We start from the raw sequence: 27,500 nt of genomic DNA, 5'->3' as shown, positions 1-27,500 counted from the left end.
TCACTGTGTTCACTCAGAAGGAATCAGTTCACATGGGTTGGCACTTGTAATGACATCTCGAACATGTTAAGAGGCAAAAAGCACGTTTAAAACCTACCTCGTTTCAGCCGCCTGGGTGCAAACTGTAGCAGGAGGTGTAGGCAACACCGATTATTTTCGTTTTTCTCGCTACTGACAGCACTCCGTGACCACAAACAACAGAGCTACGTGTTGAAATCGACTGGAATTCTCCTTTAACTGGATGGATGTAGTCTACAGAAGTTTTAAAATGCAGAACTAAAAACAAATCCCCACTAGTTGTGTTTCCATTCAATTGTCAAGCGAATTTTAAGCAAACTTTTGAAAAGTAACAAAAGAAATGTGTCCATTAAGTGGTTTGGAGTGAATAAACTGGGCTACAGTGTAACTTTGGTCAGAAGTTGTCGCTATAGGATAGTTATGGCTGTAATCTTTCAGTAAACAGAGTAGAAGAAGTAGAGGTTGCTATCCGAAAAACAAAACAAGTGGCCTTGGCCATTGAACTATCTACTCTAAGATATTTCTTGACTAGGGTTGGGTACCGAAACCTGGTACTGATATGGCACCAGTGCCTAAACGACCGGTATCTACCAGACCAAATCGCAAAGCAGATTTCGGTGCCTCATTTTGGTGCCAATTAAATTACTTTTGCGCTGCTCTCTGATGCTCTGAAACAGACGTTAGAGGCAACAGAAGCATCGCTGCACGTGACGCTAATTAACACTTCACTTGACAGCAGGTAACGTTAGCGTACCGTTAGCTAGCAGCTGGATTAAACACGGTTAAAATGCTGACAGCTAAACGGTGTAAAGTGTCACTGTATTTCACTGTAGAGGATTCCAACAGCGGGAAAATACCCTATTCCCTATTACCCTATTATTTAAAGTATCGGTTCAGGCACCGTTTAGGCACCGATATCAGAAAAAACCCAAACGATACCCAACCCTATTCTTGACTGATTGGAAAACTGGGTTGGACTTTCTGGCACAGTACTAAACTGGTTTGAATCTTACTTTAACGGGTTGGCAACATTGCATGTGTAACGTATGCAGAGTGGATGTTCCAAAAATAGGCTTCCACTATAATCAATGAAACTGCGACACTGGCCACGAGAGCAGGGCGTAAGAGGTGCGTATGTGCAGCGGAGATCTGCTCTACAAATGTAAAAGTAGGACGAGGTGTGCGAGGCCATTTTACACAGAAATGGATCATAAAGTCATAAAATCTGTCTTTTAAATTAAACTACCGATATACAGGAAACGCTTAATGACGTATTGGCAGTTTGGTTTTGAGAGTTTCTATTGCGCTGCGTCCTCTGATAACAGCTGACAGTAGATTGACATTTCACAGCGCTGTGCTGGCTTCAAAAACTGAAGAAACAACAACAATCCCAAAACAAAAGCTCTCCGTCTCGCCTGTGACTAACACAATCCTACGCCGCATGGCGCTGCAGGTGTAGCCGGTTAAAGGATACATTCCGCTGCACATACGCTCCGCTAACGTTCTGCATACATTACGCGTTCAATGTAGCCAAAGCGTTACAGTACGTTGCGTTACTTCTATGTTGTGTGAATTCTGTCAAATCTTTTAAAAAGCAATTTAAGACTCTGCTATTCAAACAGGCTTTAAGTTAGTCGAGGGGTTTTTATGGTTGTTTGTTTTGTTTTCTATTTGTATTTAAATGTTCTTGTATTTTAATTTGTCGTATTGTATTACATTTTATTGTGAAGCACTTTGCAATTTTTATCTGTGAAAGGTGCTATACAAATAAACTTTACTTACTTACTACAGTGTGTGTCTATAGGTAAATACACATCTGAGCAGACAAATATGACATGCGGAGTTCCCCAGGGCTCCATTCTGGGGCCTCTTCTGTTAGACATCTACATGCTTCCACTGGCTCAGATTATGGAAAACAACAAAATAAGATTAACAAAACAAGATAATTGCCAAACAAGAATTTTGTGTTATGTTTGTGCCAAATGTGAGGAGAGTCCTGTGATCTCACACTTACGAGAATGGGACATATGGACAACCCGAAAACATAATTCATCCGGGCGAAGGCATAAAAACTGTCACTCTAAATGTCCAAACATGACACTAAAGGGTTTGTGTTGGGAGTGAGAACGGGTTGGTTTTAATATATACATACTGTACATAAAAAGGAGATAATATAAAAGTATTTCACTTCATTTTACAGTACACTAATAAAACGTAAAAAGACATATTTTGTGTGAAATTATACCAAAACTGTCCGATATGTTGGTTTCTAATTAGAGTGTAATTTGTTACAACAGTATTTTTGGGGTTTACCACGGTAATACATGCAGTTTCTAATTACAGCATAATATAGAAGTATGGTGTGTAATGTAATTAGAGTATAACTTAGTTTGTTTTCTGTCTAATAAAGACCACATTATTTCTAACAAAGTACAGCTTTTTATGTCTTATTAGTGTACCGTAAAAGAAAGTGCGATCTCACACACACACACACACACACACACACACACACACACACACATATATATTTATATATATATATATATATATAAAAATATGTTTTATGTCTGCATTTTAAAGTTCCACAAACACAGATCGACAACACAGAACTCCCTGCAGAGCAACAAGCTGCTGTTGCTGCAGGCTGGAAACACAACATCCTCATGTTCATATTTGTGTTATCTAGATTTGACTCTGGATGAATTATTGATCAGAGACTTAACCCTGGAAATCACTGTTGCTATAGCAGCGAGCGCCTCTCACACTTTCGAGGAGGAGGCGTCAGATCTTTGCTTTAGATCTAGGCTGTAGGGAGGAGGAGACGATCGGAGGCCGGTGTCAGTCAGTCAGTCTGTCTGTCTGATTGTCTGTCTGTCAGTCAGTCTTTCTGTGTCTCTCTCTGTCAGTCTGTCTGTCTGTCTGTCTGTCTGTCTGTCTGAGACAGAAAAGAGACAGAAAGACTGTCTGTCTGTCTGTCTCTCTGAACACGTCCAGTGACACAACAACAGGACAGCAGTTGTACAGCGCTGTCTGTCAGCTCGCTCCTGTGGGATTCAGAAATGTCAGCAGAGAAGAAAGCAGTGGGCGTGGGAGGGAGGAGACGACACAAAAAGGTATACCAACCTCACACTGCTTGCGCCAAATGTCTATGTTCTTGCGCTGTGCTTTTGAGAAATGGTCCCATGCCTTTTGCCTGGTGGCGGCGGTGAAAACGGCGGTGATCTGCTCAACTTTGGGGGTGAACAGGGAGGAGGGAGGAGGAGGAGGGAAGAGGAGGAGCAAGACAAAACAAGCCATTTATCTAGCGTTGTAGCACTGACTGAGGCTCATACAGCAGGCAGAGGAGAGACCGTAGGCACACACTGACCACACTAGACCTTTCTGTTATTTTAAAGGGTAATTTCGTTGGTTTTTTTTTCAACATGGACACTATTTTCCAATGCATTTGTGTCTAAGTGACAGACAACAGAAATCTTTGAAATTGGTCCAGTATTGAGCTGGAACGCTGTAACCGACAGCTGTGAACCGACAGCTGTGAACCGGGCTGCAATGTAACCCTACAGGACAAATGTTCAGAATCAGAAATCAGAATCAGAATGGGATTTTATTGCCAAGTACGTTGCACATACGAGGAATTTGTCATGGTGTTGTTGGGGCATGTCACACATACAAATATAAGAAGGATAAAAAGATATAAACAATATAAGTATAAACATATACACACAGTACGTATTAATAACGATAAAATACATTTAAATAAATAGTAAAATAAGTTAAACAGTAGTAAAAAGGGACGCTACAGCAGAGTAGGTACAGTGGCATGAGGAGCCAGAGGTGGGGTGTGGAGAGAGTCAGGATGGATTCCGGGCCTTGTTTAGAAGGCTAGTGGCGGAGGGGAAAAAACTGTTGATGTGGCGTGAGGTTTTGGTCCTGATGGACCTCAGCCTCCTGCCAGAGGGGAGTGACTCAAAGAGCTTGTGTCCGGGGTGGGAGGGGTCAGCCACAATCTTTCCAGCACGCTTCAGAGTCCTGGTGGCGTATAGGTCCTGGAGCGGCGGCAGATTGCAGCCAATCACCTTCTCTGCTGACCGAATGACACGCTGCAGCCTGCCTTTGTCCTTGGCTGTGGCAGCAGCGTACCAGATGGTGATGGAGGATGTGAGGATGGACTCAATGATGGCTGTGTAAAAGTGCACCATCATTGTCTTTGGCAGGTTGAATTTCTTCAGCTGCCGCAGGAAGTACATCCTCTGTTGTGCTTTCTTGACGAGGGAGCTGATGTTCAGCTCCCACTTGAGATCTTGGGAGATGGTAGTTCCCAGGAAGCGGAAAGACTCCACAGTGTCAATTGTGGAGCCACAGAGGGTGATGGGGGCAGGTGAGGCTGGGTTCTTTCTGAAGTCCACAACCATCTCCACTGTCTTTTGAGCATTGAGCTCTAGGTTGTTTTGCTTGCACCAGGTCACCAGGTGGTCAGCCTCCCACCTGTAGGCGGACTCGTCTCCATCAGAGATGAGTCCGATGAGGGAGGTGTCGTCTGCAAACTTCAGAAGCTTGACGGACTGGTGACTGGAGGTGCAGCTGTTGGTGTACAGGGAGAAGAGCAGAGGAGAAATGAACGCAGCCCTGGGGGGATCCGGTGCTGATGGTCTGTGAGTCGGAGACGTGTTTCCCCAGCTTCACATGCTGCTTCCTGTCAGACAGGAAGTCAGTGATCCACCTGCAGGTGGAGTCAGGCACGCCTAGCTGGGAGAGTTTCTCCCGAAGCAGAGCCGGGATGATGGTATTGAAGGCAGAGCTGAAGTCCACAAACAGGATCTTGGCGTAGGTTCCTGCGGAGTCCAGGTGCCGGAGGATGTAGTGGAGGGCCAGGTTGACTGCATCATCTACAGACCTATTGGCTCTGTAGGCAAACTGCAGGGGGTCCAGGAGGGGGTCGGTGATGGCTTTGAGGTGTGAAAGCACAAGGCGCTCAAAGGACTTCATAACCACAGAGGTCAGGGCGACGGGTCTGAAGTCATTAAGTCCTGTGGTCCTTGGCTTCTTGGGGACAGGGATTATGGTTGAGGTCTTGAAGCAGGCTGGCACGTGACATGTCTCCAGTGAGGTGTTAAAAATGTCTGTGAACACTGGAGACAGCTGGTCAGTGCAGTGCTTCAAGCTGGATGGGGAGACAGCATCCGGTCCAGCAGCTTTCCTGGGATTCTGTCTCCTAAAGAGTCTGTTGACGTCCCTCTCGTGAATGGAGAGGGTCGTCACTGAGGTGGGAGGGGGGGTGGAGGTGGAGGGGACCTTTAAGGAGGGCATTGGTGGGGGGGGCCAGGACCTTGTTGAGGAAGGGGAGGTGGAGGTGATGCACAGTGGCTGTAGCTGTAGGGAGGTGTCGTGGGGGATGGTGTCAGGACTGTCCTTTTGTCTTTCAAATCGACAGTAGAACTCGTTCAGGTCGTTGGCTAGGTGTCGGTCATTGAAGGAGTGGGGGGTTTTAGGCTTGTAGTTGGTGATCTGCCTAAGTCCTTTCCAGACAGTCGCAGAGTCGTTAGCTGAGAACTGGCGTTGGAGCTTCTCAGAGTACCGATGTTTAGCCTCCTTCACTGCCTTGCTAAATTTGTACTTTGACAGCATCAGTCAGCGTCCACTAAAAGTTCAGTTTTTTCCGCTGACAAACTCAGATTATTATTCTAAGTGCCTGGCAACATTATGGAAAGGATCCCTACAGAGATAGACCTTTTAGTTAAAGAGTAAGATCCTTTTAGGTTAACATGAAACAGCCCCGAAATCACCATCACCAAACTACACCAGACTCCATGTAAATAATCAGGACTTTTAGCGTGTATAGAGCCAGCATATCTCCACCAGACTCCATGTAAATAATCAGTACTTTTAGCGTGTATAGAGCCAGCATATTCCCACATGTAAATGGGTGAATTAAGGGTTCATTTCAACCAAACCAGAGTGGTGATTGTTGGAACAGTGGAAAGATGAACCAAGACGGCTTTTGATAGTTTGATTTAGTTTCTGTCCACTTTGAATGAAGTGTGTTTTACGATGATAAAAGTACTGATTACTTGAGAGTCTGGTGGGTTTGGTGATTTCAGGGATGTCTTTATGTTAAAAAAGGATCTTACTCTTTAACTAAAAGGTCTATCTCTGTAGGGATCCTTTCCATAATGTTGTCAGACACTTAGAAGAATAATCTGGAAGAAAATTGAAGGTGTGCAATTGCCCATTAACGTTACATTGCAGCTTGTTTCTTCTTGCTTAATACTGGACCAATTTCAAAAATAGTTTTTCCCATCAGTCACTTTGACACAGAAACATGGGAAAATAGGGTCCAGGTTGAAAAAAAAAACAAAGTCACCCTTTAAGGAGGAAAATGGATTAAAACCAACAGAATATTAGTCATTTCAGAAGATAAGCACTGTAAATAACAAACAGTATTCGTCCTCACTTATAAAACAGAAATGAACAGATGAGTTGTATTGATCGCACATTAAGGTGACAGATGTGATCACATGATGAGCAAGTCTCTCTCCTGGCGCTGCTCTGTACTTACATCACCTGCAGCGTCACTTCCTTCACGACTTACAAAGGCAACATTTATCCAGAATGGACGCCTATCTTTAAACTCAACACAGTACGATGCCATGGTTGTATTACATGTTTAATGTAAGTGTAAGTTGTAATGGAAGCAATGTATGTGCTTTAACCCTCCTGTTGTCCTCGGGTCAAATTTGACCCTTTTCTGAAAAAGTTTCTATATCAGAAATTTGGGTTTCTTTCAACCAAATTGTCAAAAAAAATAACGTGGATGGTTCCCTACAATGGTCTTCACACAAAATAAATGATCAGTTCACTACTTTCATTGAATTTGGGTGTTTTATTCAATTTTATGGCATTTAAAAAATTTTTTTTATAAAAGAACGTTGAAAAAAGTGACAAAAATGTCAGAAAAAGTTTAAAAAACGTAAACAACAACAAAAAAAAAAGTCCCATAAAAAAGCGCAGAAAAGTACAGATAAAAACAACGGAAAGAGTGACATAAAAAATGGAAAAAAAAATTCAAAAACATCTGGAAAATGTGACTAAATAATGTCGACAAAAGTGACAAAACCATCGGGACCAAAACGTTACATTTTGACCCAGAAAAACTAAAAGTTGCCGACGGGAAGACAACACGAGGGTTAATAATTACTATGAGAATAGATCAGAGTATAACTTTATTAAAGCAATACATTCAGAGATTAAATGCTGCCTTTCAACGTATTTCTCTGACATTTTCTTTGCTTTAACATTTCCAGCAGTGACATCATTTCAACTTCCAAAAACATCTGTCTGCTGATTGAACTCTGGACTTTCTCTGATCAACACATAGAAACAAATGACCAACACTTTCTCACCCCCAACTTGCCTTATACCAACTATCTTTTTGATGCTTTTGAAGCTCTGGGTCGGATCCCTTGGAGTCACTCTTTGGGTCAGGACCATTGGTGTCAGTTTTCTTTGACGCTTTTGGGTCTGGACCATTGGTGTCACTCTTTGATGCTTTTAAATCCTGGGTCGGGAACCTTGGAGTCAGTTCTTTTGATTTTTGACGCTTTGGGTGAGGACCATTGGAGTCATTTTTTAACGCTTTGGTTCGGGACCACTGGTGTCACTCTTTGATGCTCTGGGTCGGGACCATTGGAGTCACTGTTTGACGCTTTTAAAATCCTGGGTAGGGACCCTTGGATTCAGTTATTTTGACGCTCAGGATCATTGGTGTCACTTTTTGACGCTTTGGGACGGGACCATTGGAGTCATTTTTTGACGCTCTGGCTCAGGACCATTGGTGTCACTTTTTGACGCTTTGGGTCGGGACCATTGGTGTCACTTTTTGACGCTTTTAACTCTGGGTTGGGATCCTTGGAGTCACTATTCAACATGAAGGGTAAGACCACTTAGCGATGGTTAGGTAAAGATCGTAGGTGGTGTTATAAAATGTACATTTAAGTGACACGCAGGACAACAACGGGACATGAACCCCGGTCTCCTGGGTGGAAGTCCTGTGTTGTTTGACCCATCCACGATCCCAACCTGCCTCCTTCATACTACTCGCTACCATTATCGCTCTTCATACTATGTCATCTAACAGCGGTCCTATACAGCCCCATCCTGGGCGTCCCATACAGCACTAAAGAGTGCTATGTGTGTCAATATCTGACGCTGAGAGCTGCTGTCCAGGTATCAGTATTTGACGAGTTGGGAGTGAGATTGTGTTGACACTTGACAGTACAGATATACTTACCTCACGGCTGTGGCTGCCTGCAGACTTTTAAAACTTTATATTTATAAGACTAGTTTTATCTTATTTTTAATTCTGAATGAAACGCATTGTTAAATCTGCATTGATTCATATTTCACTTTTGCTCGACGCAGCTTTCAGACTCTTGTTGCTGCTGTTTTTAGTCTCTCCAGCTGCCTCTTTCAGCTCTGATCAAGTATCTTCACGAACACACTGAGATCCCAGTGTGCAGGGTTCAACATTAAGGGTTGCCTGATGGCCCGGGGATAGTAAAACGCCGCGTCGGGCAAGTAAATATAACAACCCAGTTTCCCGTTGGGGCATCATCGTATCATAAATGACATCAATGACTGTTCCTGCAGGTCACTTTTGCACTACCACCACTGCACACACTCTACCATAGTACCCTATCATGGTCATTGCATCACATGGTCAGTCCATATCAGACCTTTGTAATTACTTCACAAATTGTTAACTCTTTAAATTTCTGTGAGTGATTTTTAAGTATGTGAGATATATGTGTGTATATATGTGTTTTTTGTGTTATGGTTGTCTAAGCTACTGGATGCCTCAAATTTCCCTTGGGATGAATAAAGTATCTACCTACCTATCTACCTATCTATCTATCTATCTATCTATCTAGCATTGTTCTCTTGCCCAGTTGGAGAATGTTTGTGCAATGATTTGATGCCTTTGCCAATCAAGAACTGAGTTTTTATGCTTTTGCCGCTTTAGATTTTTTTACCTACATTTTTAAAACATTTGACGCTTTTTGAAGTTTCTTCGACATTTTATGATTTCTCCGGTGTTTTTAGACGCTTTTGAGGTTTTTAAAAATGTTTTTCTTATGTTTATTACACTTATTATTACACGTTTCTCTTCACTTTCCCAACTGGACAAGTGGAAAAACTAAAACTTTATGTTGAACCCTGGTGTGTGATCTGGTATTTGGACGTTCCATGTTCCCATGTTTGTATCATATCCTAAATATAATCACAGAGATACTTTGATAGAAACAGGTGAACTGTGTGTGCAGGTGCAAACTCAGCTTTATTTACAAGTTGAAATTGGCTTCAATTGGTTTGAATTATAAAGGACACCAAGAGCTTTTAACACATTACTCTTTAAAATGTTTCTGCTGATGTTCAAGTCATAAAATGGCCGATGGATGGAGCTCTGCTACGTCTGCAATGTGTTTAAAACCTCTTCTTAAAGGTGCTGTAGGAAGGATTGTGAAGATCCAGGACTTAGCCAAAGAATTTGAACATCGACAACTTCTCAGTCCCTCTCTGCACAAGGGAGAATGAATGTGTGTGCATGAGCAGTGATTAACACGCAGTTAGACACCCCCCCTGGCCCTGATTGGTGCATCTGAACAGGGAGCAGTGGATTTTTGCAAATCGCACTACAGGCTGTAGGTGGAGCCAGAGGAGCTGGATTTTATTTTAATGACCTGCTTCATGTAGTTCTACTGGAACATAGGGTCAGTTTTAGCAAATATGACAGAAAGTTAGTTTTATAAGTCTTACCTACTGCATCTTTATATACTTTTATTTTGAAAAAAGCATCCGTGAATATTCAATATGTTTAGTATGGTTTTATTCCAATTTTTGCTACTGTATTGTATCTTCTTGTATTAGCATTTTATTGTCTCTGTGTTTTATGGTTCCATTTCTTGCCTTTAATTTAGCTTTTTTCATTCTCTGATTTCCTTATTTTCTTTTAAAGGCATTATGTACATGTAATGCTAACTTTTGGTGAATTAAGGAGAAATCTACAGACACAAATAGACAAAGTGTAGGAAAAATAAAAACCTAAATGGGTATTTTGGATGTTTTTTTCCACTAGCCTGAAAGAAGACAAGCAAAAATCGCCCAAAAACTCTGATTAAAGAAGGATGTTTTTGCCTGTAGTGTTTCTTGAAACATCCACTGAGGTCTTTAGTCATTGTGTCCGAGCATCGTCTCTACTGACTCTGAAACCTCGGAGCCACTGACCTGATCAGCGCCTCACAGCGAGCTGAAGATAATGGATGGGGGGGAGTGTTGTCATGGAGACTGAGCTGAGATGCTCGCTGAACAAATGACTTGCATCCAAGGCAGTAAGATTTAAAAGGGGATGTGGTGAAAATGGCTTCACGGTAATCTGAGACTGCAGCTCAGTTTGCAGCAGTGAGATGGACTGGGACGCTGGGAGGTTTATGACGGGGATAATTCTGCGGGCACTCAAACCTTTCAGCCTCTGTTTTGTTATGCAGCAGTTATTTTTTATGTATATATTTGTTTTTCTGTGTTTTTCTGTGTATTTCATATTAATGTTTAATATGTTTGTTTATTTGTTTGTGTATGTATGCACCTTTCACCAAGGCAAATGTGTACCTTTTCTGATTCTGATTGACACTAAGGACCCTATTTTAACGATCTAAATTCAGAGGTGTGTTTTGGGCGTAACATGCAATAAACCAATCACAGAGTCATCTCCCATTCCCTTTAAAAGCCAGGCGTGTTTGGACCTTGGCGCATTGCTATTATGATGGAGGATTTGCACCGTAATATTTTTATTTGTAATCTTCTGCGTGTGTGTGTGCTGCTGTGCGTCCCTGTGTGTGTAACAAGCATAGTGTGCGTGCGCTGTGCACGAGCCTAGGAGCATTTTACTAATGCTCTGTTAAAATAACAATGAAATGCTGCGTTATTGACTTTAGACCAGGTTTTTGTTGGTCAATGGTGCGATCACTTCCCGCTGCCTCAAGATAGCAATACACCCAGAATGCACCTGAACACACCTCCCTGTAAGACCAGCACGCCCAGAATGCACCTGAACACACCTCCCTGTAAGACCAGCACGCCCAGAATGCACCTGAACACACCTCCCTGTAAGACCAGCACGCCCAGAAACTGACACCTCCTGAAGACCAGCACGCACCTGAACACCCCCTGTAAGACCAGCACGCCCAGAATGCACCTGAACACCTCCCTAAGACCAGCACGCCCAGAATGCACCTGAACACACCTCCCTGTAAGACCAGCACGCCCAGAATGCACCTGAACACACCTTCCTGTAAGACCATCACGCCAATGGGCCACAGATGGGCGCAGGTGCATTTGCTATTTAAACAACGCGGGCGCTGGACGGGAAACTGACAACTGGGTCGGTCTTAAACTAGTAAAGACACTTTGTGCTGCGCCAGGTGCAAGATAAGGCCCTTAGTCTCTTTAGGTTTTAGACTTTTGGTCGGACAAAACAAGACATTTGAATACATCTCCTTAAAGCTGTGGGAAATTATAACAGGCAGTTAAGACAATTAATTGACTAAACCAGGGCTGCACATTATATAGTTTTTTTACCGTCATCGCGATATCAAATGCAATAAACACATCGCTAAAGACACTTAGAGATTTTCTGTGTAAGCTGAAAGAAAACACAGACTGATGCAGTCTCTAATGCAACAGTCCTTTAATAAACTCTCAGCAGCTGCGTCTTTTCTAATCTTTGTTGTTGTACCCTGTAATCTGTTCTGCTTTGTGCTTTGTTTGGTCTTTAATCCTTTTCCTTTTGTGCTGTGTCTTGTTTTGTGTTTGTGTTGTCTTTTTTAGTTTCTTTGTATTTCAAAAAAAGCCTTTTTAACATCGAGACCAGGGGACAACAGATGACAAACAACCTTTTGGGCTAATTTTGTCATTTTTAACCCACGTATAATCGTGCGTTTTGTTAATTAGCCCTCCTTCCCCTTCTTAAATTAACAGAATTGAACTGAATTCAATTTGTGTTGATTCAACCGTAGGATAATTGTAGCGGATGCATTCTGTGCTGCTGTTCAACTGTGCTGTGTTGTACTGACAGGTGTTTCTATTACTTTGTCCACCCCGTTGATATCGACGAGTACGGTGTAAAGAAAGCAGAGACACCTCTCACAGTTCAACCCTTTGAGGACAATGCTTTCTAAATGTCGCCATTTATATTTCAGCGATAATAAAGTGCAAAAACGTGATTTGAATACCTGGAAATGGCAGAATCTCCGCTTCCATGTGCGTCATAGTGATAGAGCGAGGGAGAAGTGAGAGAGTGACGGCAATTAGCTTCGGAGCGAGTACTGACTCTAGAGTCCTAGTGAGAGAAACTAAGTGTCTCCACTGTTCTTTCTGACCACGGTGGGAAATCTGGAGCAGGAAAAGCTAACCCTCTCCTTGATTTCATGTTGTTTATGGAGAAGGAGAACCAGGAAATGAGTCGGGGGGGGAATGCAACGCTACCAAGCCACGGCCGAGCCACGGCCGAGCCACGTGCGTCGCTGCGACGTGTAGTTATATTTTTCGAGAGGTGCATGTCAGGCTATGGCGTAGGGTCCGGCGTAGACGCAGAGGGGTCTGGGGGGGGGGTACACAGTCGATTCGACGTACAACCATAAAACGGTCTTAAGTCTTTGTTACACTCATTTCAAACACCAAAACAGTTTCGTCCACATGAGTGTAGGTTTGTTTTCACAAGAGATTTGAAGAATTTTCAAAAGCCAACTTCATCTTTTCAGCTTTAGGGCCAAATTATCTCTTTACAAATTACTCTAGGACAGTGTTTGGCTTCACTCTAGAAAGCTGACTTTGTTCTGACCATGTTGATGGAAACATATGGAAATACCCTTAAATGGGGAATTTAACTACAAATGTAAAAATATAGAAAATGTCCTCAGACCTCAGACAAATTACATCCTGCTAAAAAATGAGTCAGGTAGTGTTGTTGGAGATTTCTCATTTCTCTCAACGATGGAGCTTTATGAAACATGCAGCTAACTGTAGTGAAGTCCTGAGAGGAACTTACCTGAACAGCTGCTCAGTCTGCCTGATCGCCTGCATGTGCTTGAAATAATAAAGTGTCCTTACACTGAGTTAATATGGCCAGCAGGGCGTTCTTGAAGATCTCTTTGGCGCGCTCCATCTCCTCCTCATGCTGAGCTTTCTCGCTCATCAGCCGACGGACGTGGCTGTTGGCTGACTGGATCATGGAGTAGAAGTGGTTGGCGGTCCGCCGGTTGACTTCGCCGCGGTCGATCCAGGTGAACAGAACCGCCGTTGCCTCGCTGAATTTATGGTCATCTGAAAAACAGCACAAGGAATATATCAGTGTTTTTAATCAATAACAGATTCACAATCTCCAGTTCCACAATCAACTATTACCCCAAACTATAATCAACTATTACCCCAAACTATACCCAACTATTACAACAAACTATACCCAATTACAACCCCAAACTATACCCAACTATAATCAACTATTACCCCAAACTATACCCAACTATTACCCCAAACTATAATCAACTATTACCCCAAACTATACCCAACTATTACCCCAAACTATACCCAACTATTACCCCAAACTATAATCAACTATTACCCCAAACTATACCCAACTATTACCCCAAACTACACCCAACTAATACCACAAACTATAATCAACTATTACCCCAAACTATAATCAACTACAACCCAAAACTATACCCAACTAATACCCCAAACTATAATCAACTATTACCCCAAACTATAATCAACTACAACCCAAAACTATACCCAACTAATACCCCAAACTATAATCAACTATTACCCCAAACTATAATCAACTACAACCCAAAACTATACCCAACTAATACCCCAAACTATAATCAACTATTACCCCAAACTATAATCAACTACAACCCCAAACTACACCCAACTAATACCACAAACTATAATCAACTATTACCCCAAACTATAATCAACTACAACCCAAAACTATACCCAACTATTACCACAAACTATAATCAACTATTACCCCAAACTATAATCAACTACAACCCCAAACTATACCCAACTAATACCCCAAACTATAATCAAATATTACTCCAAACTATACCCAACTATTACCCCAAACTATACCCAACTACAACTCCAAACTATACCCAACTATTACCCCAAACTATACCCAACTATTACCCCAAACTATACCCAACGATAACCCCAAACTATACCCAACTATTATCCCAAACTATACCCAACTATTATCCCAAACTATACCCAACTATTACCCCAAACTATACCCAACTATTATCCCAAACTATACCCAACTATTACCCCAAACTATAATCAAATATTACTCCTGACTATACCCAACTATTACCCCAAACTATAATCAAATATTACCCCAAACTATAATCAACTATAACCCCAAACTATAAACAACTAAAACCCCAATCTTTAACTAAGTATAACCAACAAGATTACTGAGACTACTTACATACTTTTACTTAGGTAGGGTTTTAAAGCAGGACTTTTACTTGTAACTTGAGTATTTTAACATTCTTGTACTGGCACTTTAACTTCACTAAATCATCTAAGTACTTCCTGCTCGGCAGCTTCCTGTTTCGCGCACCATCACACGAGGATGTGGAAGTCATTTCATGGGACCTTTAACATTCAGTCGGGCTAAACAAACTGAGCAGCTAGTGAGGATTGAAACCCTTCTCTCAGGGCGTTCACTGTTCACGCCTCTGTAGTCCACACCACAGCCAATAAACACAAAAAGCATTTTTGATTTTCAACCTTTCAACCAAAACCACAAGCTGCGTTGGGTCTCAGTCATATAAAGTGCCACTGAGTCTCGGCGGGCCTCTGTCAAGTGCGTTCTCCCCCATTTGAATAATAATTGAAGCGCAGACGACGGCAGAACAGAGTGAATTAGAGAGCATTTAATGAGCTCAATACCCGCCGCAACACAACCTGTAAGAAGACACTTTCCCCGCTCAGATAAAGCCCCATTCATACACAGCAGAAGATTACAGTCACATTACAGTGAGCACAATGAACACAGCGACTGGAGGGAGAATGGAAATGTATTTCCCCTGCTGTGTGAAGAGAAGAATGAGTTCATAAAAGCTTATTCAGAGAGAAAACATGCCTGTTTATGTTAGGTATCGGAGGCACACAGGTGGAGGTTTTGGTAACAGTAAATTAGAGATTCAGAAGCAAATATTAACAAAGCAACGTAATGCTGGTTTCTATGAGGCTCCATCTACACTGCTACATTTTAATTTTTAAGCGGCGTTTTGAGACCAAAAACAATCTCTGTCCACACCAGAGTTTTAGCCCCAGTAGCAGAACCATAGACAGAGAGTGTTACTGCGCAGCCTCCAACTGAGCTTGAAGACATAGATGTGACGTGAGCAACCTGTCTGAAAGTTGGAAGTCTTCTGGTAGCTGTGCCAAGAGAAATCTCAATCATTCCCAATCTAGCAGAGACGGAGAGCGTAGGTATATGTAAGGAGATAACATAGACACAGGCTAATTATTGATCACTAAAATGATAGTTAACATTAGTAATTAAACTTAAACAGCTAATGGAAGTCCAAACTGCCTGAGAGCTTCTCCTGTACTATACGGTAATTCCTCTACTATGAGACAGTAAGTCACGTGGTTATGACCCAATCGTTAGCCTATTTTTATAAAAACGTCTGCTACGGAGCCATAACGTGAGGTACAAGGTAATGGAGCCTTTTATACATTGTCGTGTTTCTTTAGAAATAAACAATGGACAAATAGAGTCTTTAAACGCTTCAGATGTAAAGTTATTCTCTGTCAAAGTGACGTCAAAATGAATGGCGGTCGATGGGATGCTAACGGCGGGTGATGGCTTGATAGCAACAATATGGCTCCATAGGAGCTTCACGTTGTGGAGAGAGGCATACCCCCTTGAGCAGAACTAACCTGCGTCCATATTAACATGTCTGGCAACACATATCACGTGACCTTTCACACACATTGGGCATGTGTGTGCCGGTGTGAACAGGAAGCAGATTATCTGACGTTACTCTGTGGTAGAAAATCATGAATGTAGAAGGTAGGGTGCTGCACCTAAGACCTATATTGGTAAGGGAAACCCTGGAAGTATTCTTGCTACATTAATGATAAACAGTAGAGATGTGGGCATTTCCCTCTTTATTTTGTCTAATCTTCTTTGCAGTGGATCTTCTCCAATACGGACCATAACAGAACAGAGGAAGCTAGTTTTCCTGAAACAGGTGTGTGCGTTGTCACAGTAACAGTAATGAGACTGCAACTCTCCTCTGTGTGAAGAGATTTCTAGATTTCTACTGTACAACTGGAGTATTTTCAGTCATGGAGATAAGAATCACAGCAGGACACATGGAGGAGGAAGAGAAGGAGGCGGAAGAGGAGGAGTGACCTTCACACGTTGCTCATCCACACCTCTGCCAGCTCTCTCCTACGTTTCCTCTCTCTCCACCAATCTGTCCTCGTGCAGAGAAAGCAGCTCTAGGGAACCCAGAAAAGTCATGTACAGAGTATATATGTGTGATTTAAGCAATAGCCTTCACTGGCAGCTAGCACAAACTGTTTCTTTTGCTTAATGCTAAAGAAAGTTACACAACAACACAAACTAACTGAGCGATGGAGGCAGCGGTAGAGCAGCAACTAGCATGTCCTGCGAGGTAAAATTAATGTTTTTGTCAAAGGAGTCTGGTGGCTTTGAAGAGATAACGCAGAGATCAGTTCCGCGTCGTAAAGGGCTGTCTGACAGCAACGTAAAGCGCTGAAAATATTCTAAATATAGCGTCAACTTAAAGGGATACTTAGCCAATAACCAACCAGAACCCCACATTCTAACCAGCTAAAACCCCAAACTCTAACACACACACACACACACACACACACACACACACACCAAACTGCAGCTCTGCTGGAGACAAACTGAGCTGTTTGTTCTTGAAGAGCATCAATAATTGTGCAGTTTCCTGAATCATTCATATCAATGTGTTGTTTCCAGCAGGAGATTAAACACAAACACGCATGCACGCACGCACACACATACAGACACACACAGACACACACACACACACACACACACACACACAAACACACACAAACAAACACACGCACACAGACATACACACACACAGACACACACATGCACACACACACACACGCACACACACAGACACACACAGGCACACACACACAGACACAAACACACACACACACACAGACAGACACACACACAGACATACAAACATACGCACACACACGCACACAGACACACACACACACACACACACACACACACACACAGAGAGAGAACAACAGTGACCCTTTAATCAGCTCTGAGAGGCTGAACATGATTTTAGACTAATAGGTTTTTTTTTTAAAGTGATTGTCTTTTTCCCCCCATCATCGTATCCATGACTACGGCTGCAGATTTCTCCGCCTCCTGAAGCCTCTGTGGACACTATTTCACTTTATAGTCTATTTTTACACACTACTGTTCAAACCCAGACACAAGGCTTGATTGTCTCCAGTCAGATGTCTTCAGGACTTCTCTATTTGTCTGAATGCTCTTTGAAGCTTTCTGCTCATAGAAAGTCTTTATGAATAAATGTTCTTTAGTTTTGTACGGTGAGAATAAAACGCTGTGCAACGGTTCAACCAGACTGACAACTGAAAGGCCCTTTAAATTTCATTGAAATTGTACTTACAATGACGATAAAGTCCATTCTGATTCTCTGATTATTGATTCTGTAGCAGGAAAATTTAACCCTCTCCTTGAACGCTACCAAGCCGCAGCCAATCGGACCAATCACAGCTGTTGCGGTCTGCGTTGCCGTGACATGTAGTTACATTTCTGGACATCCATAACATGGAAGTTGGAATTATTTAATTCTAAAACCATTTCAAATCATGGGCCCTATCTCGCACCCGGCGCAGCGCAAAGCCTGACCCAAGTGTCTTCGCAAGTTTAAGACCGACGCAGTTGTCAGTTTCCCGTCCCACGTCGTTTAAATAACAAACTTGAGGCAGCAGGAAGTGATGGCACCATTGACCAACAAAAACCTGGTCTAAAGTCAATAACGCAGCATTTCATTGTTATTTTAACAGAGCATTAGTAAAATGCTCCTAGGCTCGTGCACAGCGCGTGCACACTATGCTTGTTACACACACAGGGACACACAGCAGCACACACACATGCAGAAGATTACAAATAAAAATATTACGGTGCAAATCCTCCATCATAACAGCAATGCTCCAAGGTCCAAACGCGCCTGGCTTCTAAAGGGAATGGGAGATGATCTCTGATTGGTTGATTGCATGTTACGCCCAAAACACACCTCTGATTAATGAAGACACTAAGTACAACCCAAACTAGCAAAAGTGGATTTGGACACACCCTAAACGCACCTGTGCCAGACAGAAGAAGAACATCATCAATATAACAGCTGATTCATAACTTTATTTTTACAGGAGTGTTTAAATTGAGACAATGTCCTCACCTTTCAGTTTCTCCGCTAACATCGCCGACTCGTGCTCAGAGAAGTGCACTATGGGAGGAGGAGACGGCGGTCGCAGACGGTCTTCGTGGATCTTGCGGCGGTGTCGTTCCTCTCGGGCGAACAAGCGCTGCTTACACTCCCACTCGTACAGGTCGTCTCTGGCCTGGGCGAAGTCTACGTGGATCCTCCCCGAGTCTTTCTTATCAGTGCTGGACCCGATACGCATCCGGTACCCTGAGAGGAGAGAAAACTATACGGTAGAGCAGGGGTGGGCAATTAATTTTCCCAAGGGGCCACATGAGAACCAGGGACTGTTGTGGAGGGCCGGACCAACCGGCTAAAGTCAATTCTGCTCAATATTAATTTTAGGTCAGGCGGCATACAAAAAAGTGGCACGTTCTCAAACACCTCTTTTTTCTCTGGGCATATTAGCGCAGCAGAGTCCACCAAACACTCTTCATTAAACTAGAAAATAAACTTCAGAAAATGACTACTTTTCAACTTATCCGTCTCGGCAGTCACCAGTCGGATACTCGGCTCATTTTCGGTAACTAATGTAGCCTTAAAGCTTGTTGGAATATGCAAGCTAGCTAGCTAGCCAACCCTGTTATTCTGACACTACAAAGCGTATGCAACTCTAGTTACGTAACTGTTATGTCCTCTCCAAAATTGGTCTATAAAGCCTTTGGTTTTTCTGTGTGCAGTCTGATAAATATCCTCCAGTGATGACACTTGAGCCTTGGTTAAAGACTACAAGTCTGACAAGTAAAAAACATCTGGAGCTGTGGAGTTAGAAAGAAGTGAGTGAGTGAGTGCCGGGTGTTTCTGCTCACCTGATAGGTAAAGGGACTTGTCCACCATGAACTCCTCGCTGAAGCGGATGTGGCAGAAGTTCTTCTTGCTCTTGCGGATAGCGATGATCTCTCCGCACTGTTCGAACACTTCCCTGATGATATCCTCGGTGGCGTTCTCCGGCAAACCTCCGACAAACACTGTCTTACAGCCGGGCGGGCGCTCCCGAGTGGAGGGAGGGGGCAGGTCTGAAGAAGAACAATCATTGTCATCATCTTTCCTGATATCCTCGCATTCTTATGAAACAAAGGTAAGGGGCCCTATTCTAATGATCTGAGCACATGGCGTGAAGCGCCGGTGCGTTTAGGGCGTGTCCAAATCCACTTTTGCTAGTTTGACGGCGGAAAAAAAGGGTCCGTGCGCCGGGCGCATGGTTCAAAAGGGTTGTACTTAGTGTCTTCATTAATCAGAGCTGTGTTTTGGGCGTAACATGCAATAAACCAGGGGTCACCAACCTTTTTGAAACTGAGAGCTACTTCATGGGTACAAAGTCATACGAAGGGCTACCAGTCTGATACACTCTTCTGAAATAACAGATTTGCTCAGTTTGCCTTTAGTTATATATGATTATTAATGATTAATGATAGTCATCTGTCTATCTATGTGAAGACAATGATCACGTTAATGATTTCTCACAATAATTATCAACAATGACTTAACAAGGTGGGAAACAGATAATGTCAATATTCAATTTTCATTTTTAGAACAGGCCTGAGGGCTACTCATGTGGTCCTTGGGGGCTACCTGGTGCCCGCGGGCACCGTGTTGGTGACCCCTGCAATCAACCAATCAGAGATCATCTCCCATTCCCTTTAAAAGCCAAGCACATTTGGACCTTGGAGCATTGCTGTTATGATGGAGGATTTACACTGTAATATTTTTATTTGTAATCTTCTGCATGTGTGTGTGCTGCTGTGCGTCCCTGTGTGTGTAACAAACATAGTGTGCGTGCGCTGTGCACGAGCCTAGGAGCATTTTACTAATGCTCTGTTAAAATAACAATGAAATGCTGCGTTATTGACTTTAGACCAGGTTTTTGTTGGTCAATGGCGTGATCAATTCCCGCTGCCTCAAGATAGCAATACTCCCAGAATGCACCTGAACACACCTCAATGTAAGACCAGCACGCCCATGGGCCACAAAAGGGTGCAGGCGCATTTGCTATTTAAACGATGCGGGCGCTGGACGGGAAATTGACAACTGCGTCAGGCTTTGCGCTGCGCCGGGTGCAAGATATGACCCAAGATCTTACTGGGGTTCTGCGGGAAGAGAGTGCAGCTCTTGCAGTGGATAATCTCCTTGATGAGCGGCATGTCGGGCGGTACGGGCGGGGGAGGGACCAGGCTGATGCCCGCCATCAGAGGGTTAATGGGAGCGATGAGTCCCAGCCCAGGGTCGAACCTCTGGATACACAGAGAGTCTGCAAAACAGAGAGACACAACAGTGAAAATGACTTAAGGGACATACTACATACAATCGGGACATACTACTTTAATATAACATTACACCTGGACCCTCTTTCTCATGCACACTGTGCAAAGGATTGTGGGTCAGAATACACAACGCACTTTTAAAAAACTTAGGCCATGCGAAGAATGGTTTTCACACAAAAACTGAACATACTTTATCGAACTCCTCCTAGGGTTTTTACCCGATCTGCCTGAAACTCAGTATATAGCATCTTCACATGACCCTGATAACAAGTTATTGAAAGAACTTTGCGTGGTTATGAAATGCGCAAATCACAAACAAACAAACTTTTGTAGCTAGTGACCAAACACGAATTTCAGCATATATTGGCCAAAGTAAATGCTATTAACGCAAAACTTGGCCGTCTTGTTTGCCATGCAATTCAGAGGCTCTGTACCAAATTTGGCAAAACCTGGCCATTAGGGGGCGCTACAATCAAATGATCAAAATAGAAATTTGCAATTGCAATTAACAACAGACCTTGCAGCTCGTGCGATGCGATATTCCCTGACGTTTGCCGGGGGGCGACTCGCGCCAGGGAGGCTTGGACTCCGTCATAAATGCTTTCAGTTCTAGTTCTTTTTACTTTTAGTATGTGTGCATACAATTGGGACATACTACTTCTACATAGCATTGCACCTAGAACTTTGACCCTCTTGCTCATACCGTAAATGCTGTGCAAAGGATTGTGGGTCAGAATAGTCAGAAAGCATGCTGGCTCACAAACTGCAAAATGAACCGGATGCAGTCAGACGTCCTGGTATTTTTGGCATACATGCATCTCTATGTATTGGGACGTACTAAATCTAATTCTTGGATTCTAAATAGTATGGTAGTATGGGTGATAAAACTGACTGTGAGTGTATTTAAGCATTTTCAAATACAGTTTATCTATCATGTCTGATTAAAAAATGTACACTTGACCCAAAACCTGCCCAGCATTTTCCAAAAAACATTTTAAGCTGTCCACAGAGATTCACTCGTACAATACAAGACCCTCATCACACGCAAGTGAGAGAAGAAAGGGAGTAACAAAAGCTAAAGCGAGAAATAAAACATCGCTATCTGGGAGGAAAGAGATAAGAGAAGGAGAGAAATGGGGGCTAGATGTGAGAGGAAAGCAAACTAGAAGAGAGCAGAGGAGAAGAAAATGTCCGTTCTCCGGGACAAAGAGAAAGAGATGAAGATAAACAGAGAGAGGACGGAGGCGACAGCGGCAATGTTTCAGCTGTCTGGCTGCAGATAGAGCGGCTACAGGGTGGAGGAGGGCGCTTGCAGTGGCGGCCGCATCTTCCTCCGTCAGCAGAAACACAACACAACCCACGGCACGATGAAGTGATTCAAATCACAGGCGAGGGAGGCTGTCTCACACGTCCTGTGGAGTAATCCAATAGAAAGAAATGCTTCTTTTGTGGAGGATTGATTGAATGCAGCGCTGATTCACTGTGAAAGATGTGGGGGCTGTTTTTTTTTTTTTTTACGTCTGCCAGCGACCCGAAACAATCAGCAGCACACAGGAAGGTAGGCGCATTCATTTTGTAAAGAGGAAAAGAAAACGTCTGAGGGATAAACAAAGTAGAGCTGCAAAGATTAATTGATCAGTTAATTGATTGCCAATGATTTTGATAACCGATTAAATCGCTTTGAGTCATTTTTTATGAAAAAACAGGTAAACTTGTGTGATTGCAGCTTGTTAAATGTGACTATTTTCTAGTTTCTTCTCTCCTCCTGTGACAGAAAACCGAATCCTTCCTTCTTTCCCTTTTCTTTTCATCCTTTCCACCTTTAGTTTATTCTTCTATCCTTCCCTACTTTCTTCCCTACTTACTTCCTTTCTTCCTTCTTTCCTAATTATTCTTCCTTTACCGTATTTCCATTATTTCTTCCTTCCTTTTTCTTTCCATCCTTTCCACCTTTATTTCATCCTTCTCCTCTTTCCTTCCCTACCTTCCTCCCTACGTAATTCCTTTCTTCTTTCCCTCCCTCCTTACATACTTAAAAACTGAATGTCTTAAAGCTGAAAAGATGAATAGATAAATTGTCAACTCTTAAATTAATCTTTGACTATGTTGCAGTCTTTCTCGATGTCTTGCAGTCTTTTGCGATGTATTGCAGTCTTTCTCGATATGTCAAAGTCTTTCTCGATGTCTTGCAGTCTTTATTGATGTCTTGGGGTCTTTCTCAATGTCTTGGAGTCTTTCTCGATGTCTTGCAGTCTTTCTCGATGTCTTGGAGTCTTTCTCGATGTCTTGCAGTCTTTTTTGATGTCTTTCAGTCTTTTTCGATGTCTTGGAGTCTTTCTCAATGCTTCAAAGTCTTTAATGATGTCTTGCAGTCTTTCTAGATGTGTCGAAGTCTTCCTCATTATCTCACGGTCTCTCGTCGTCTCACAGTCTCTCGTCTCACAGTCTTTATTGATGTCTTTCAGTCTTTCATTGATGTATTGCAGTCTTTCACTTTGTCTCACAGTCTTTCTCAATGTCTTGCAGTCTTTATTGATGTCTCACAGTCTTTCTCAATGTCTTGCAGTCTTTATTGATGTCTTGCAGTCTTTCCCGATATATCGGTCTTTCCCGATATGTGGAAGTCTTTCTCGATGTGTCGCAGTCTTACTCGATTGTTGATGTTGCGATGACGATAAAAAAAAAAAATATTTATTTTGCAGCCCTGTTTTGAAGGAAAATGTTTTGGAAGCAGGAATTCTTTGAGCAGCACAATCCCAATGTTGTCCTAACGTATTCTGTATCAGCGTCAGTGTACACCATGTACTGTACAACACACTCTTTATATAAGATCTTCAGGCTTATAAAAAGGAAAAAGAAAACACTCGGAGGGAGATAATCTTCCATAAATCTGATCATGTGCAGTCACACATTCCTCGGGTCTAAGGAAAACTCATTAGAGCGCTGTCTACGATAACCCCGAAAGGTAAATTACACATCTCGGTGCAACACATTCGTCATAATCACAGAGCGCTACTTTTTCTCACACAGCCAAAATGATTCAAGCCAGGTTGGTTTCTCTCTGGCTCGGAGCTGTGCTGCTCCTGCTGCCAGAGAGACAGAGAGGAGGAGGATGATAACCAGAGACAGGGAGACAAAGAAAACATATTTAATTGGGATTCTTGTGTGTGTGTTTTTTTTACCAGAAACACAAAGGAGACACACACATCTGGCTGCAGTTCAGTCATCAGTCAGGACTCACCCACACATACTGCAGAATATAAACTGTATATAAAGTTAACCCTTAATCCACAGTTTTTAATTTAACGTTAGCTGTAACGGTGAACTGGTAAAATACGGTTGCTTGGGCAGTGGCTGTCAGCGTCAGATACAATGCAAAAATCCACCGGGCAGAGCAGCAGCTACGCAGCACTTGAAGATGATACAGTATGTAGAGAGACGACGGTAGAGAGTAGTATGTAGAGAGACAACAGTAGAGAGTAGTATGTAGAGAGACGACGGTAGAGAGTAGTATGTAGAGAGACGACGGTAGAGAGTAGTATGTAGAGAGACAGCAGTAGAGTTTAGTATGTAGAGAGACGACGGTAGAGAGTAGTATGTAGAGAGACAACAGTAGAGAGTAGTATGTAGAGAGACAGCAGTAGAGTTTAGTATGTAGAGAGACGACGGTAGAGAGTAGTATTTAGAGAGACAACAGTAGAGAGTAGTATGTAGAGAGACGACGGTAGAGAGTAGTATGTAGAGAGACAACAGTAGAGAGTAGTATGTAGAGAGACAACGGTAGAGAGTAGTATGTAGAGAGACAGCAGTAGAGAGTAGTATGTAGAGAGACAACAATAGAGGGTAGTATTAAGAGAGACATCAGTAGAGAGTAGTATGTAGAGAGACAACAGTAGAGAGTAGTATGTAGAGAGACAACAGTAGAGAGTAGTATGTAGAGAGACGACGGTAGAGAGTAGTATGTAGAGAGACAGCAGTAGAGAGTAGTATGAAGAGATACAGCAGTAGAGAGTAGTATGTAGAGAGACAACAGTAGAGAGTAGTATGTAGAGAGACAACAGTAGAGAGTAGTATGTAGAGAGACGACGGTAGAGAGTAGTATGTAGAGAGACAGCAGTAGAGAGTAGTATGTAGAGAGACGACGGTAGAGAGTAGTATGTAGAGAGACAACAGTAGAGAGTAGTATGAAGAGATACAGCAGTAGAGAGTAGTATGAAGAGATACAGCAGTAGAGAGTAGTATGTAGAGAGACAGCAGTAGAGAGTAGTATGTAGAGACACAACAGTAGAGAGTAGTATGAAGAGAGACAACAGTAGAGAGTAGTATGTAGAGAGACAACAGTAGAGAGTAGTATGAAGAGAGACAACAGTAGAGAGTAGTATGAAGAGAGAGTAGTAGAGAGTAGTATGAAGAGAGACAACAGTAGAGAGTAGTATGTAGAGAGACAACAGTAGAGAGTAGTATGTAGAGAGACAGCAGTAGAGAGTAGTATGAAGAGAGACAACAGTAGAGTAGTATGTAGAGATACAACAGTAGAGAGTAGTATGTAGAGATACAACAGTAGAGAGTAGTATGTAGAGAGACAACAGTAGAGAGTAGTATGTAGAGAGACAGCAGTAGAGAGTAGTATGAAGAGAGACAACAGTAGAGTAGTATGTAGAGATACAACAGTAGAGAGTAGTATGTAGAGATACAACAGTAGAGAGTAGTATGTAGAGATACAACAGTAGAGAGTAGTATGTAGAGATACAACAGTAGAGAGTAGTATGTAGAGAGACAGCAGTAGAGAGTAGTATGAAGAGATACAGCAGTAGAGAGTAGTATGTAGAGAGACAGCAGTAGAGAGTAGTATGTAGAGATACAACAGTAGAGAGTAGTATGAAGAGAGACAACAGTAGAGAGTAGTATGTAGAGAGACAACAGTAGAGAGTAGTATGAAGAGAGACAACAGTAGAGAGTAGTATGAAGAGAGAGTAGAGAGTAGTATGAGAGACACAGTAGAGTAGTATGAAGAGAGACAACAGTAGAGAGTAGTATGTAGAGAGACAGCAGTAGAGAGTAGTATGAAGAGAGACAACAGTAGAGTAGTATGTAGAGATACAACAGTAGAGAGTAGTATGTAGAGATACAACAGTAGAGAGTAGTATGTAGAGAGACAACAGTAGAGAGTAGTATGAAGAGAGACAACGGTAGAGTAGTATGTAGAGATACAACAGTAGAGAGTAGTATGAAGAGAGTAGTATGTAGAGAGACAATATACTACAAGGGTCAGGGCAGACAAGGGTTGAAGGCATGTTCCAGAAACAGACTTGTCTTTGGAGCCAGTGGTGTCTGTCCCTGATTCAGCATTAGTTTCACTTTTCAGGACCCGAAGCTTCGTCCATTATTTTTTTACAGTCTATGGTGGAAACGTGTTTCAGTGATTTTGGGGTGAACTGCCCCTTTAATCACATATCATCAGATCCTCTTTCAGCTGCTCAGGATCTAAATGTTCCCACATTTTACAGATTAGAGCTGCAGCTGTTTCCAGAGGTGGAGTCTCCTCAACATCACATCATCTCTATAATATTATCATGTCATCATCTTAATATTTCCCCCTCCACTGCAGAGTTATGTTTCTGCCTCTCCCTCCTTTTCAAAAAGCTCCTCTCATGCATCTGATTATTCCCAGATTAACTCACAGATCCCACTTAATAAAGTGTACAGTAAAAAAAAAACGGGCTTTCTGCTCAGACAAAACACGCTTAATAAACTTTATATATATATATATATATATATATATATATATATATATATATATATATATATATACCAGCTGAGATCAGTTGCATTGTTTTTTTAATCAGGGAAGCAGTTTTCAGATTACATTATGTGTTTACATAATTGCAAAAGGGTTCTCGACTGTTGTAGACAGAAAGTGGCTGAAGAAACGCTTGAAATGTCATGCTTTTTGGTTTAAACGTCATACCAAAATTAAAAGTGGTACAGCTCCCATATACTTTGACACTCTGGGGTGAGCCTGATATCATTGGAAAGGAAACACTCTCAAGTTTTTGTTTCAAGTGTCAGAGTGATTCTAGACCTTACTGACACAGAGTTACAGAGGCTAGAATGGAGGTTTTTTATTTCCGTCCAAGTCATACATCTGTAAAATGATTAGAATACACTGCTGTAACCACATCTGACAGGTGACAGACAACACAGGGCATTAGCCACATGTCTCAGCTTACTACAGAACAAATCCAGAAGCAAAAAGACTCAAAAATTGATTTTATATGACTTTCTTTCTAACCCTTTCCAACGTTTTCTCAGTCAGTTTTCTGTTTTTTTTTCTAAGTTTTGTTCAGCGTTTTTTGGCACTTTTTTTAACGCTCTTTTAGACAGTTTTTCCAAAATTTTTTTCCTTCACTTTCCCGCCTATTTTCTTGACTTTTTCCTGTCCTTTTTCTTAAGCTTTCGACCATTTTTCCGACGTTTTTTTTTAGCCTTTTTTTAATGCATTTTTCTACGTTTTCTTCAGCGTTTTTGTCGCTTAAGATTGAGATTTAATAACTTATATAATGTCTAAATCCTCGATGTTCCACTTTTGTGATTGTTCCGGTGCCGC

General features: G+C 42.3%; 1 protein-coding gene across 2 annotated transcripts in view; it reads right to left on the bottom strand.

Moving 5' to 3' along the window:
• The window catches only part of enox1 (ecto-NOX disulfide-thiol exchanger 1), a 100,594-nt gene that overhangs the window by 17,751 nt on the left and 55,343 nt on the right, over positions 1 to 27,500 (bottom strand). For both annotated transcript variants that reach the window (XM_036004424.1, XM_031306582.2), the window contains 5 exons: positions 20,713 to 20,880; positions 19,442 to 19,648; positions 18,609 to 18,842; positions 13,180 to 13,392; positions 3,142 to 3,248 (listed from right to left, as the gene is read on the bottom strand). In XM_036004424.1, coding sequence (XP_035860317.1) covers positions 3,142 to 3,248; positions 13,180 to 13,392; positions 18,609 to 18,842; positions 19,442 to 19,648; positions 20,713 to 20,880 — 929 coding nt within the window. The remainder of the gene's footprint in view (positions 1 to 3,141; positions 3,249 to 13,179; positions 13,393 to 18,608; positions 18,843 to 19,441; positions 19,649 to 20,712; positions 20,881 to 27,500) is intronic.

Source organism: Sander lucioperca, chromosome 8 (assembly GCF_008315115.2).
Source record: "Sander lucioperca isolate FBNREF2018 chromosome 8, SLUC_FBN_1.2, whole genome shotgun sequence".
In the NCBI taxonomy this organism is placed as follows: domain Eukaryota; kingdom Metazoa; phylum Chordata; class Actinopteri; order Perciformes; family Percidae; genus Sander; species Sander lucioperca.
The sequence above is the reverse complement of the archived record's forward strand: the minus strand, read 5'-3'. Positions and strand labels throughout refer to the sequence as shown.